The sequence below is a fragment of the Amphiura filiformis genome, chromosome 8 (assembly GCF_039555335.1).
Source record: "Amphiura filiformis chromosome 8, Afil_fr2py, whole genome shotgun sequence".
NCBI lineage: Eukaryota > Metazoa > Echinodermata > Ophiuroidea > Amphilepidida > Amphiuridae > Amphiura > Amphiura filiformis.
In genome coordinates, this window is record NC_092635.1 from 12207997 (window position 1) to 12220804 (window position 12808).

The window sequence follows — 12808 nt, forward strand, 5'->3', positions numbered from 1 at the left end:
ATTTTTAAATGCAGTATTACATCGAATTGCTTCTAATTCAAATGATAAATAAAAAGAACTGAATGAGCAATTTTCAATTAGCTATTATTACATCAAATTAATGTAATTGCACCCATTATCATAGATAGGGCAATTTTATGTATGTTTATATAAAAACATCATCAGTGCGGAAATTACGATGATATTTGTACAGTGCCGTAAAATAGGTAGACATACAGAAAAAATGAAGAATATTGAAAATAAAAATGGACATTGGCTTATGACAAATATAATATGATGAAGAATATTGTAAAATAAAAATGAGAAAGAAATCTAAATACATTCAGGGCTTCACCCGTGTTCCAGTTTTGTCCTGATAAGATGACTACGGGATCAAAATCGCCGGTATACACGCTGTTAAAAGAGTAAAGAATTTTAATATAATATTACTTTCAAGATTTATACAAACGTACATCGCTCGCTTTTATGTCCCAAAGTCTTTTACGGCCCAAAACTGAAATAAATGTGTTGGCTAATGTCAGCCAACACCTCAGTTTTATGATAAATATTCAGTTAATGAAACAAATGTCGTAAAAAAGTAATTTTTGGACTGTATACCGTTTTATGTAGAGCGATATTTGTATACATGCATCTTGAATAGCATTATATTATAGTTTAAGCCTGTTGAAGTTACACAGCTCTGTGGTTCAATGGATACGCATCTGCCACAGGCGATTGGAACACGGGTTCGAGCCCCTGAATATATTTAGATTTCTTTTTCTTTTCTTTTTTTTTATTATTTTACAATATCCTTCATCATATTATATTCATCATTCTATTAATTTTTGCCAATGTCCGTCCTTCTTTTTTTCTGTATTTCTACCTTTATTTTACGGCACTGTACAAATATCACCATAATTGCGTCACCGAGTTGTTTGTCAAAATGGAAACTCGGATGGCTTTCAAAACAGAGCATCACGTGTCCACGGCCATGATGCTTGAACTAAAAAAGTTTGAAATTGCCAATCACAATGCCTAATATGGCCATTATATACCATGAGAGATTTTTCAATTCAGAAAAAAATATTTGAACCGTTTTTTACGAAAAATGTGAATTTTAAGGTGTTACAATCCAAACCGGAAACAAGTTTCATTCCTTCAGGTTGCATGAGATATGATGTGCATATAAATGGTAAAAAAATGATGCTTTTATAGCACTTAGGAGAAAGTCATATTTTCAAATTACTGCAGATATACAGTTTTGTTGGTTGCGTGAGGCCTATACATTTTAAACATTGAATATTAGAAAAGGATTTATTGATTATCGATAATCGATAATAATTGATTATCGATAATATTTTTGATTAATTTTAATTTTTGCATATTGAAACGAATATGGGGATTAATCCATGAACATTTGGTGGCCATATGCTTAATGCTTTATATTTTATAAGCCAAAATATGAAATTAGATGCATTTTTGGAAGAATTATCATAGCTTTAAACTACGAAAATAATCGGCAATCATATAATATTCTTTTGACTTATTCCTTATTTCACAATATTTTTTATCAATATGAACTTTACATATTGATATGAATGTGAGGATTACTCCCTGAAAATTTGGTGCTCATACCTTTTATGGTTTTAGTTTATAAACCAAAATATGAAGTTAGATGCATATTTTGGACGAGTTATCATAGCTTTAAACTTCGAAAATAATCGACAATTATATAATATTCGTTTGACTTATACCTTATTTCACAATATTTTTTGTTTATATTAATTTCATATATTGATATGAATGTGAGGATTATTTCCTGAAAATTTGGTGGCCATACATTTAACGGTTTTTATTTTACAAGCCAAAATATGAAATTAGATGCATATTTTTGGAATTGATTCGACAACCCGGAAATTAATAGTTGGCACACATGCACTAAACAATGGAAATGCGAGCCCTATTAAAATTGGGGAGGCGAGGAAAACATGCATACAATACATGTGTTGTACAGACTCCCCTATATCTCATCCTTCCCCACTCCCCATCATTCAATGTTGGAGGGTCTCATGGACCTGTTGACAACATGGCTTGGTCCAACATTGAATTGGGGGGAGCGGGGGCAGAGATATACCAAAAGACAGGCAAACTGTGCCAACCTTTTTTTCCTGGGTTGTAGTTTGGAGGCAAATAGAAAATAATGGTAACTATTGTATTGTACACATGGTAAAAGCACTGAATCAATATTGTAAAATAATGATGGTAATAATGGTAGTGAATTTGGATGATGTGCATTATAAGTCTGCTTACAAATCATGAGTTTCGAACTTTCTTCAATGCCAATTAACACATCTTAAACACTTCTTAGGTGGTCATTTTGGACGCCATCTTGTATTTTGGCTTTATATCTAGGTATTGAAATCCTTCAAGTACATTTTGAATATATCCATTGTACCTCAAACCTATGTGAGATATTTTGTATATGTATTTAACAAGTCTGGTTGAAAACTAATTTTACTTACTAAAATGGCAGCCATTTTGGCCGCCATATTGGAATTTGGCTACTTAGGATCATTGAAACCTCTTGTAAATATTTTTAAAACGTCCCTTGTACCTCAAAATATATATTTAGATGCTTTGTTTGTGATTTTAACATGTCTGGGTGCAAAGTTATGATAAAACTGAAAATGACGGCCATTTTGGACGCCATCTTGGATTTTGGCTACTTAGGATCATTGAAACCTCTTGCAAATGTTTTCAAAACATTCCTTGTACCTCAAAACATATATTTAGATGCTTTGTTTGTGATTTTAACATGTCTGGGGGCAAAATTATGATAAAAACTGAAAATGGCGGCCCGTTTCGACGCCATCTTGGATTTTGAAGGAAGCACAAGGGGATTCTCGGGGACTTTTGGAATTTGATTCTATACATATTCCTGGACCTATCCTGAAAAAATCAGCTTGTTATGAGAAATGTTAACCTTTTAATGATATATGAGCTAATGCTATTGGCCTATTAGCACTTGCAACTGTTATAAGCCCAAATGTTAGCACTTGCAACTGTTATAAGGCAAAAAAAAAAGGTTTGCCAACTTTGTCTCAAAGCTCGAGTGCACATTTGTAAAATTGCGCGATGTGAAAAAAAAAATTCAATTTTTACAGAAAAAAAATCAGCGAAAATCTGAAAATTTTTTCCTCAAAATACCATAAAAATACCAAGTCGGGAAACAAAATCGCATTTTGCATTTGATTTCAAACCACTCATGAGCTTTGAGACAAACTTTTTTTTGGCCAAAACAAGGCAGGTAGAAAATCCAACAAAATCACACATGCATCAGCTTTATTACATTTTCTTTGTTCATTGACTTTAACGTGTTGAGCAACCAACTGAAATTTGTTTGAACAATAAAACCACCTTTATTGAAAAACCTCATGTGGTAATAAAATACTATACAAACAGTGTTTGCTTATCAGCAAACATGGGAAGGCAGACCACTATAAGATGGATTATTACATAGTGAAGCTGATAAGCCATGTGATCATTTTATAAGTGATGGTATATTTCTGCATCATATTCAGCAGTTACTATTCATTTTATGTAACATAATATTATTTGTAATTTCTACTCATCTTATGTGAAATAATAAAATCTTGATATGAGTGAAGACTTCAGATGCAGAAAAGCAACATCCTTTTTTCTCGATTTGAGATATAGGTAAATATTAACTTGTCAAATAAAAAGAACATAATAAGGAATGTGTTGTTTTTTATCATAGTTTCAAAAATATAGATTGGATTTTTAAAGTATGGTGTAAATTTAAAGCTAGCATTATAGGGCAGATGTTGGTGGTTTTAGCGGGAAAAAAATTGAATATGGCGTATGTCGCATTTTGCATCTGAACTCTTCAAGTTAAGATTTCCACTGAGTGATTGAAAAAAAAAGAAGGTGACAAAATCAACAACAAAACACTAAATTTAAGCCCTACAGATGGCTGGCATTGTCAGATAACATGACTGAAATATATATATCCAATACATCAAAATAGATGATGACAGCACAATAAATTGAATAAAATAAATATATTTCAATCATCAGGTCATATCAATCAAAACCTAATCAACCAATTAATCTCACCTGTCCATCAATGCATCTTCCAGTAGAGGGGTGACGGCATAAATATAATCTTTACCCATCTCACCAATGTACTCAAACAAGAACGATAACGATTTCAGTACGCCATTCTGAACATTCAGTTCTGGAACTCTATACTCATTCATCAATGCCGGTAGTACGGTGAAAGGTGAACAAGTCTCTGCCACAATGGCAATAGCTACTGTGGTACATACACGATTCTGTCTTTCTTGGACTTTGAGGTTGTTGAGGAGTGTGGCGAGTACATCATGTGGACTGTGAAGGGAAATAAACATAGCAGATAAAGTGAGTGAAGTGGGAAACACCACACAGTTAAAAGTATCATATACACATTAATATTATTGTATGAAGTATTTTTATCACTACCCTGTACATGTAGCCGTGAGCATATCAATATTTAGTGGTTAGGTGATAAACACCCCACCTGTTCTACGAGCAGACAGTATGGTCGGTCAAGTAGTTTTTTTCTGGCTTTTGCAAATAAGTTAAATTACCCTAAAAATTCAACATTTTTTCAGTCTAAATCATCTATTGCCCCCCTCCCCCCAATAATCCAGCTGATTTTAAATACAGGAAAAAACCCACCAAATCTAGTTTGGTAGGCTTGTAGAACAAGGTCTTTTTTTGCGTCGCCTTAACCTCCCCCCTTTTTAAATTTATTATCTGTATGCATATACTTTTTCTCAGCACATACAAGGAACTACATCTGTTGCAGTTACCTTAATACTCGACGATCACAAGTTAAACAACTAGTGGCTGTAATTCTCATCAAAAGAGTGGAGAAGAGTGTAATGTCAATTAGCCCCACCCCATCAATGTTGAAGGACTGCAATTGGGCTCATGTCTACATCTGAAGAAAATATATTAACTTTGTCTTACCCGATAGCTTTGGCAATGTAACCAAATGTGTTGACAGTAGCTCTTCTGATAGCTTTCTTGTGTGCTTTAAGTAGTTCTAGTAATTCAAAACATATTCTCATCCATTCTCTGGCTGATACATACTCGGCTCCCCTGTCTGCAATACGACCAACTAAATCTATGCAGTTCTCTTGCACTTTCTCATGTCTGGAAAAAGAAAAAAAAGTTGAAGGTTTTAATACAGTTCAGTTGAATTGATAACTTGAATGTTCTTGAACATCAAGTTTCATATTCAAACATTTAGTGCTTGCTTGTACAAAATATTTATGAAGGAAGTGTTAGATTTTATCAAATTACTTTAATTGAATATTTTTTATAACCATCAGCCTACCATTGTTTACATTAATCAGTATTTCTGATATATGTTTGTGCTCATTGCTAACAGTAAGTAGACTACACTACAACTTCTGTGTGGAGACATGGTACTTATTGATTTCTAGACTTGAGTGCCTATCTCTTTTGTATGCAACATTTAGTCCAGACTCCTCAGTATAAATACACAAAGGAAGTTCACTCACAAAGCGGGTTTATAATAGTGGCAGATGTACAATGCTTTGGCGTATAAATTCTGTCCGGTTAAAAATTGTCCGGAAACTCCTACTATAGATGCTGTACGTAATATGTAGCCAAAGAACGTTGTACAGTTTAATTTTTAGTAATACCCAAATGACAAGAAACTATCTCACCTGTTTTTCAAGATGGGTGTTAGCCTTGGTAAGAGATCTTTGATGGGCGGAGTCATCTTATGCATACCAATAACATTGACAATTGACTTGAGAGCACCCAGGATGCTGCCCAATACTTCAGGGTATTCTTCTCCCAGGTACTCGTATAACACTACACCTAAATGACCCATAAGTTTCTCCTGAAATCAACAAAATCAGAAAGAAACAGAGTTAGTTTGTACACCAGACATCCAGGAAAAATTATAGCATAATAATCTTTGTTGATAATCACCATAAAAACACTTTCAAATCAAAATGCTATGAACATGGAGGATAGTACTGCTTCATGTCTAATAGAAGACTAAAAGTTTGTCATGAGGTGGTATCATTGATCATTCAGTTTTGAAACTTTTATTTGAACAATTCTTTGGCTGTATTCCATATTGCCATATCGTGGGTCACCGCGAATAAACAACATTTTCGAGAAAATCATGTTAGATTAATTAGCTAATTTTGACTGCCGACACTTGGCAAAATGAAAGAGAACATCATTAAAAACATGTGCAAATTTTCAACAAAATGACCAAAAATCACTTTATGCCACTATGGAATGAAGCCGACGAATTGATAGTTTTCTATTTGTCCGAGTTTCCCTTCTGCACTTTTTTTATGCCAAGTTTTGTGGGTTTTTTTTTATGTACCAATAATTGTAATAAAGAAATAAAGACACAACTACTACTGCTTCAAGTCTAATAAGAAAAAAGACAATGTTGGTTGCTGGAAAGGAACCTAAAGACCAATCAGTCTTGAGGCTTTTTAAAAACATAAATGTCCCATTCCAATAGAATCAGTTCTTTACATCACTGGAAGAAGCTAAGCTCTTCTCCAATTTGGAAACAAAATATACCTTGATTAAGAGTTACTTGATTAAAAAAAATACTGACCAGGATTGGGACCACTGGATATCTATCCAGCCAGTGCTTTAACCAACTAAGCTATCATCAGACAATAATAACTGTGCACCATCTATTTTGAGGTCATTGTGGGAAATTGGAGGGCTTTGTTTTGGGCCGAGATATAGTGAGGCCCAAAACAAAACCGACAATTTCACAACTTAACTTTTCATGTTATAACCAAGTGCATGTCAGGCAATCAATTTCTTTTGATTGGAACACAGACTTATATCGCGTATATTAATGAGGTTATGAATGGAGGCTAGTGTCTATCTTGGCTAACTTGAGGCAACAAATAAATTCTGATTGAAATAAGACAGGCTTACCTCTTGACACGTTCTCATAACCACAGCGATTCTGGAGATAAGATCTGCTGCCTGCTGTCTTACTTTGGCTGCTTTGTTGTTGAGACGCCATAGAATGGTACCACAGATCTGTGGCAAGTATGGCTTCACTCGTTTACTCAGGGCATTCACAACTGTACCAAAACCATTCAACATCACAGAGTCCTGCAAAGAAAAACAATGGATCATGTCAAACATTAGAATTACATTTTTTATGACAAGAGAGCGAATAAATCATTGCTGATAAACACAGCTTATATTACGGCCTACTAAAAGAGAACATAACTGTAATTTTGCTTGATCTAGTACAATCAGTCTAGCAGAATCTCACTTTTGCATTTCTACAGTCTAATATGTGGCTGGTACAATGTTAGCTATCCTCTCTCCTTCCATCTTGTATCCTGAGATTGCCTTTGTAAAATGTTTCTGGTCAGACTCTTTGCAGCTATGAATTTTATGAACATTATCTGTTAGCTGTTTGCTTTTGTTTTTACTATCCACCTAGAGTGCCTTGGAAAGCATTCAGTCCAACCTGGCTTCCTCAATTCCCCAATTATTGATTACTGAGAGTCTGGGAACCTACTGGTAGTTCTTACCTCTGTGGTCTGCTCCTGGAAGGCATACAAGATACCATCAATAAGCTGTTCCTCTAGACGTGAATCTATGTCGGCCGAGCCAAGGTTTGCCATGACTTTCTCGATGGTCTCCATCACCATTTTACGATACTGCTCAGCCTCATCTTTCAGGTCGTCTACAACACGTCCAATGATTTCAGCTGCTCCCACTTTGTTGGCTAGTTCTACTGTGGTGTCTACCAACTATAAAGAAACATTTGAAGAAAAATAGGAGTTAGAATATGCAAATCTATATTTCGTTCACCTTGTAATAGGTGAAAATTATATACACATCAATGAAGTTCCCATTTACACTGACGTAAGCCATTCTGCATGCTTACCATGCCAACTCGCAATCTTATATCACATAGGTTTTCACCATATATCCTCACTACCAGTAAAACAAGGCGGTTCTCGAACCACGAGTCTCACCTGCTTTCGCGATTACTTTTGGCAGAGGTAAATGAATTTGGTGGTTATCGGCTGGGCACGATTATCTGGCTGATGGTAACCGTACCCATCAAGTTTCATGCCCATGCAACAGGTTTTACTAATTTGACCTCAGATGACCCTGGTGACCCTGAAATGACCGTCCAAAAATTTGGCTTTAAATGTTGACTGTACCCACCGAATTTCATGCCTATCTGAAAGTTTTTACTAATTTGACCTCAGATGACCCCTGGTGACCTCGAAATGACCTTCCAAAAATTTGGCTTTAAATGTTGACTGTACCCACCAGGTTTCATGCCCATACGACAGTTTTTACTATTTTGACCTCAGATGACCCCTGGTGACCTCGAAATGACCTTCCAAAATTTGGCTTTAAATGTTGACTGTACCCACCAAGATTCATGCCCGACCAACAGTTTTTACTAATTTGACCTCAGATGACCCCTGGTGACCTCAAAACGACCTTCCAAAAATGGGGCTTTAAATGTTGACTGTACCCACCAAGTTTCATGCCTGTACAACAGTTTGTACTAAATTTGACCTCAGATGACCCCAGGTGACCTTGAAATGACCTTCCAAAAATTGAGCTTTAAATGTTGACTGTACCCACCAAGTTTCATGCCCACACAACAGTTTTTACTCATTTGACCTCAGATGACCCCTAGTGACCTCGAAATGACCTTCCAAAAATTTGGCTTTAAATGTTGACTGTACCCACCAAGTTTCATGCCCGTACAACAGTTTTTACTTAATGTGACCTCAGATGACCCCTGGTGACCTTGAAATGACCTTCCAAAAATTTGGCTTGAAATGTTGACTGTACCCACCAAGTTTCATGCCCGTACAACAGTTTTTACTAATTTGACCTCAGATGACCCCTGGTGACCTTGAAATGACCTTCCAAAAATTTGGCTTTAAATGTTGACTGTACCAACCAAGTTTCATGCCCGTACAACAGTTTTTACTAATTTGACCTCAGATGACCCCTGGTGACCTTGAAATGACCTTCCAAAAATTTGGCTTTAAATGTTGACTGTACCAACCAAGTTTCATGCCCGTACAACAGTTTTTACTAATTTGACCTCAGATGACCCCTGGTGACCTTGAAATGACCTTCCAAAAATTGGCTTTAAATGTTGACTGTACCCACCAAGTTTCATGCCCGTACAACAGTTTTTACTAATTTGACCTCAGATGACCCCTGGTGACCTTGAAATGACCTTCCAAAAATGTGGCTTTAAATGTTGACTGTACCCACCAAGTTTCATGCCCGTACAACAGTTTTTACTAATTTGACCTCAGATGACCCCTGGTGACCTTGAAATGACCTTCCAAAAATTTGGCTTTAAATGTTGACTGTACCCACCAAGTTTCATGCCCCTACAACAGTTTTTACTAATTTGACCTTAGATGACCCCTGGTGACCTTGAAATGACCTTCCAAAAATGTGGCTTTAAATGTTGACTGTACCCACCAAGTTTCATGCCCGTACAACAGTTTTTACTAATTTGACCTCAGATGACCCCTGGTGACCTTGAAATGACCTTCCAAACATGTGGCTTTAAATGTTGACTGTACCACCAAGTTTCATGCCCGTACAACAGTTTTTACTAATTTGACCTCAGATGACTCCTGGTGACCTTGAAATGACCTTCCAAAAATTTGGCTTTAAATGTTGACTGTACCCACCAAGTTTCATGCCCCTACAACAGTTTTTACTAATTTGACCTCAGATGACCCCTGGTGACCTTGAAATGACCTTCCAAAAATGTGGCTTTAAATGTTGACTGTACCCACCAAGTTTCATGCCCGCATAAGTTTTTACTAATTTGACCTCAGATGACCCCTGGTGACCTTGAAATGACCTTCCAAAAATTTGGCTTTAAATGTTGACTGTACCCACCAAGTTTCATGCCCCTACAACAGTTTTACTAATTTGACCTCAGATGACCCCTGGTGACCTTGAAATGACCTTCCAAAAATTTGGCTTTAAATGTTGACTGTACCAACCAAGTTTCATGCCCATAATGACAGTTTTTACTAATTTGACCTCAGATGACCCCTGGTGACCTTGAAATGACCTTCCAAAAATTTGGCTTTAAATGTTGACTGTACCAACCAAGTTTCATGCCCATACGACAGTTTTTACTAATTTGACCTCAGATGACCCCTACATGACCTCAGTGACCTTGACGCACTAACCAATACAAACCGGTTCTGTCTCGGGTCAAGATGCACCCACCCACCAAGTTTGAGGAACGTATGACTCATAGTCTCCGAGAAAATAGGCGGAAGGCAAACTTTAACCAAAACTTTAACCAAATTTGTCACATACACACACCCCCACACATACGCACATACACACCCCCACACATACATACGGAAAAGTGATTATATAGTCTCCTGCCTTATCAGGCGAGACAATAAGTTACACTCACAGAACAATTTGTTGACAAGAAATAAGACTACCCACCTGTCTGTAATTTCTCCTATCCAAGGCCATACGATGTTGCCAGAAATGTTTGAAGAATGACGGTAACACCTCATCACGGATGTATTGAGCTTCCACACCATCAGTGGCACAACACTGCTTCACCACCTGTAAAAGGGTACAAGACAAATATACTGTATTAATACAATTCTATAATGAATACAAATCTGTATGTACCAATAATGCAATGGTAACTCTATACCAATAGCAGTACATTAAAATTGGTCATTAAATGATCTTGGGTTTACTACATGAAGTCAACATTAGGAAAATTCACTCATCCAGATCAGCCACTGGTACAATATCAGTAAATGCCCTAAACAATCGGCATAAAGTCACCAGATACGATATCCTTCTCGTAAGCCTGAGTAATATATGGTAGTTGACAAAGAGTTGCGTATGATAGATTCCATAATATACTATCTTGCGGGTTTCGGAAAAGGTTATAGAGCATTGGACCTCGACCACCGTCTAAATAATATCACAAGTATTACTGATCTCTTCGTAACTGCACAATAAGTAAAGTCAATGAACCCCTTAATTGATAATAATACCTGTAAAAAAATATGAATATAGGTTACTCCCACAGAATTAGAGAAGAAGAACTGTGACTCCCTACACCGCAAAGTACAATCGCGCCATCAGTTATGGGGAGAAAATTGAGGGTTTTCAGGTCCTCCTTGACGATGGTGCGCTGAGACAAACAAAAACAATTCTGCATCCGATTTTAGCGTCTTGCAATCGACGCATTTCACTATGAAGCATGTCAAATTACGCTTAGTATGCACTGTCGCACTTGCATGACAACAGATGCCTCAAGAGCATTCCGAGGGACACCGAATACACCTAAATTTTGCTGTATCAAAATGGCGGTCAAGTCCCGGTTATCCTTCTCTAATTCTGTGGTTACTTCAAATATATGCAGAATGTATTATAGTACAATTAATTTACCTTCAAGACGATCTTCTTCATTTCCTCATCAGGAGACTGGAACTCACGGATTAGAATCAACATCACTTCCCTGGTATAATAGTTAGCATACTCAGGATCCATCAATGGAATGAGATAACCAATGGCTTTCAAGAAGGCAGCAAGACCCTGATGATAGAATAGACAACGATAAGATGGTATGTGTTAAATAAACAAGTCTACATTCAGGAGCATTGGGATTTCCTAGCAAACGGGTCTCTCTCATTCCTAATGGCAGTGTACAGACACAATGACATGCATTCAATAATCATAGCCTGCAGGTTGACATCAAGTTGGTAAGAGTGAATACTTGTACCTGGCACATTTTAAAGGTCATTCTTTTATATAAATGCAAACATTTTTAGGTTGAAGACCTGTGTCTCTAAAGATAGAAATGTTTGGGATTTTAATGTACATTTGAAAATAAATTGCTTGGAACAAATGTGTTTTTCATTTCGAGGGCTCAATGCTGCCCTGGGCAATGTTATTTATAAGCATGATTGCATTTATAAACATTACCCAGGGCAATGAGTTGGCAATGAGTTAAAACTTAACCTTATTTTTAATACCTCTAGATGCAATGCAACCTCAATCTCATCCAAGACATTAGATGTATGGTTATTTTACAAAATGGCTCGAGATATTGATAAATTTTTCACTATATTGCTTGATACCTTAGTGGTATGGTAGTTTTGCAATTTTCCTGAAAAATACCAAAGAAAGAAGAATTTGTTTTGCTGCTCACTCACCTTTCCTCTATGTTGCCTGATACCTTTCCACAATGGTTTCAGTACACTATCAAAGGATTCAATACCGTATGGTGTAGCTGCTTCTGCCAGGGCAGCCAAAGCCAAAGCTGTGATGGTACGTACTTTCTGTTGGTCATCAACAAGACCTGGATGGGGAAGAATTCAAAGAGTCTACTTACAGAAAAGGTGATACTACAATAGTCTTCTTTCATTGACATATGCAACATTATATACGGTAACATAACTTATTACAGTTGTCTACACATAAAAGAAGTGTAGCAGAACAGGGTTGATTTACAGAGGAAGCCCTGCCAGAGCAGCTCTTATGGGGTGAACCAAACCTGCCTGGTTATCAAGTTAATCAGTGACAAGGTTATCTCTGAATTTGACAGGTGCTAATTAAATGTTTTAATGTTATTGCATCAATTAACACTGTCAAATTTAGAGATAACCTTGTCACTGATTAATTTGATAACCAGGTAGGTTTGGATCACCACAAAAGAACTGCCCTGGCGTGACTT

The 12808-nt window shown here is 36.5% G+C and overlaps 1 protein-coding gene across 3 annotated transcripts in view; it reads right to left on the reverse strand.

Moving 5' to 3' along the window:
• Positions 1–12808, reverse strand: part of LOC140158624 (splicing factor 3B subunit 1-like) — a 45954-nt gene that overhangs the window by 9786 nt on the left and 23360 nt on the right. For all 3 annotated transcript variants that reach the window (XM_072181785.1, XM_072181787.1, XM_072181786.1), the window contains 8 exons: positions 12288–12433; positions 11521–11667; positions 10552–10677; positions 7611–7832; positions 6997–7179; positions 5739–5917; positions 5014–5199; positions 4117–4389 (listed from right to left, as the gene is read on the reverse strand). In XM_072181785.1, the coding sequence (XP_072037886.1) occupies positions 4117–4389; positions 5014–5199; positions 5739–5917; positions 6997–7179; positions 7611–7832; positions 10552–10677; positions 11521–11667; positions 12288–12433 (1462 nt within the window). The remainder of the gene's footprint in view (positions 1–4116; positions 4390–5013; positions 5200–5738; positions 5918–6996; positions 7180–7610; positions 7833–10551; positions 10678–11520; positions 11668–12287; positions 12434–12808) is intronic.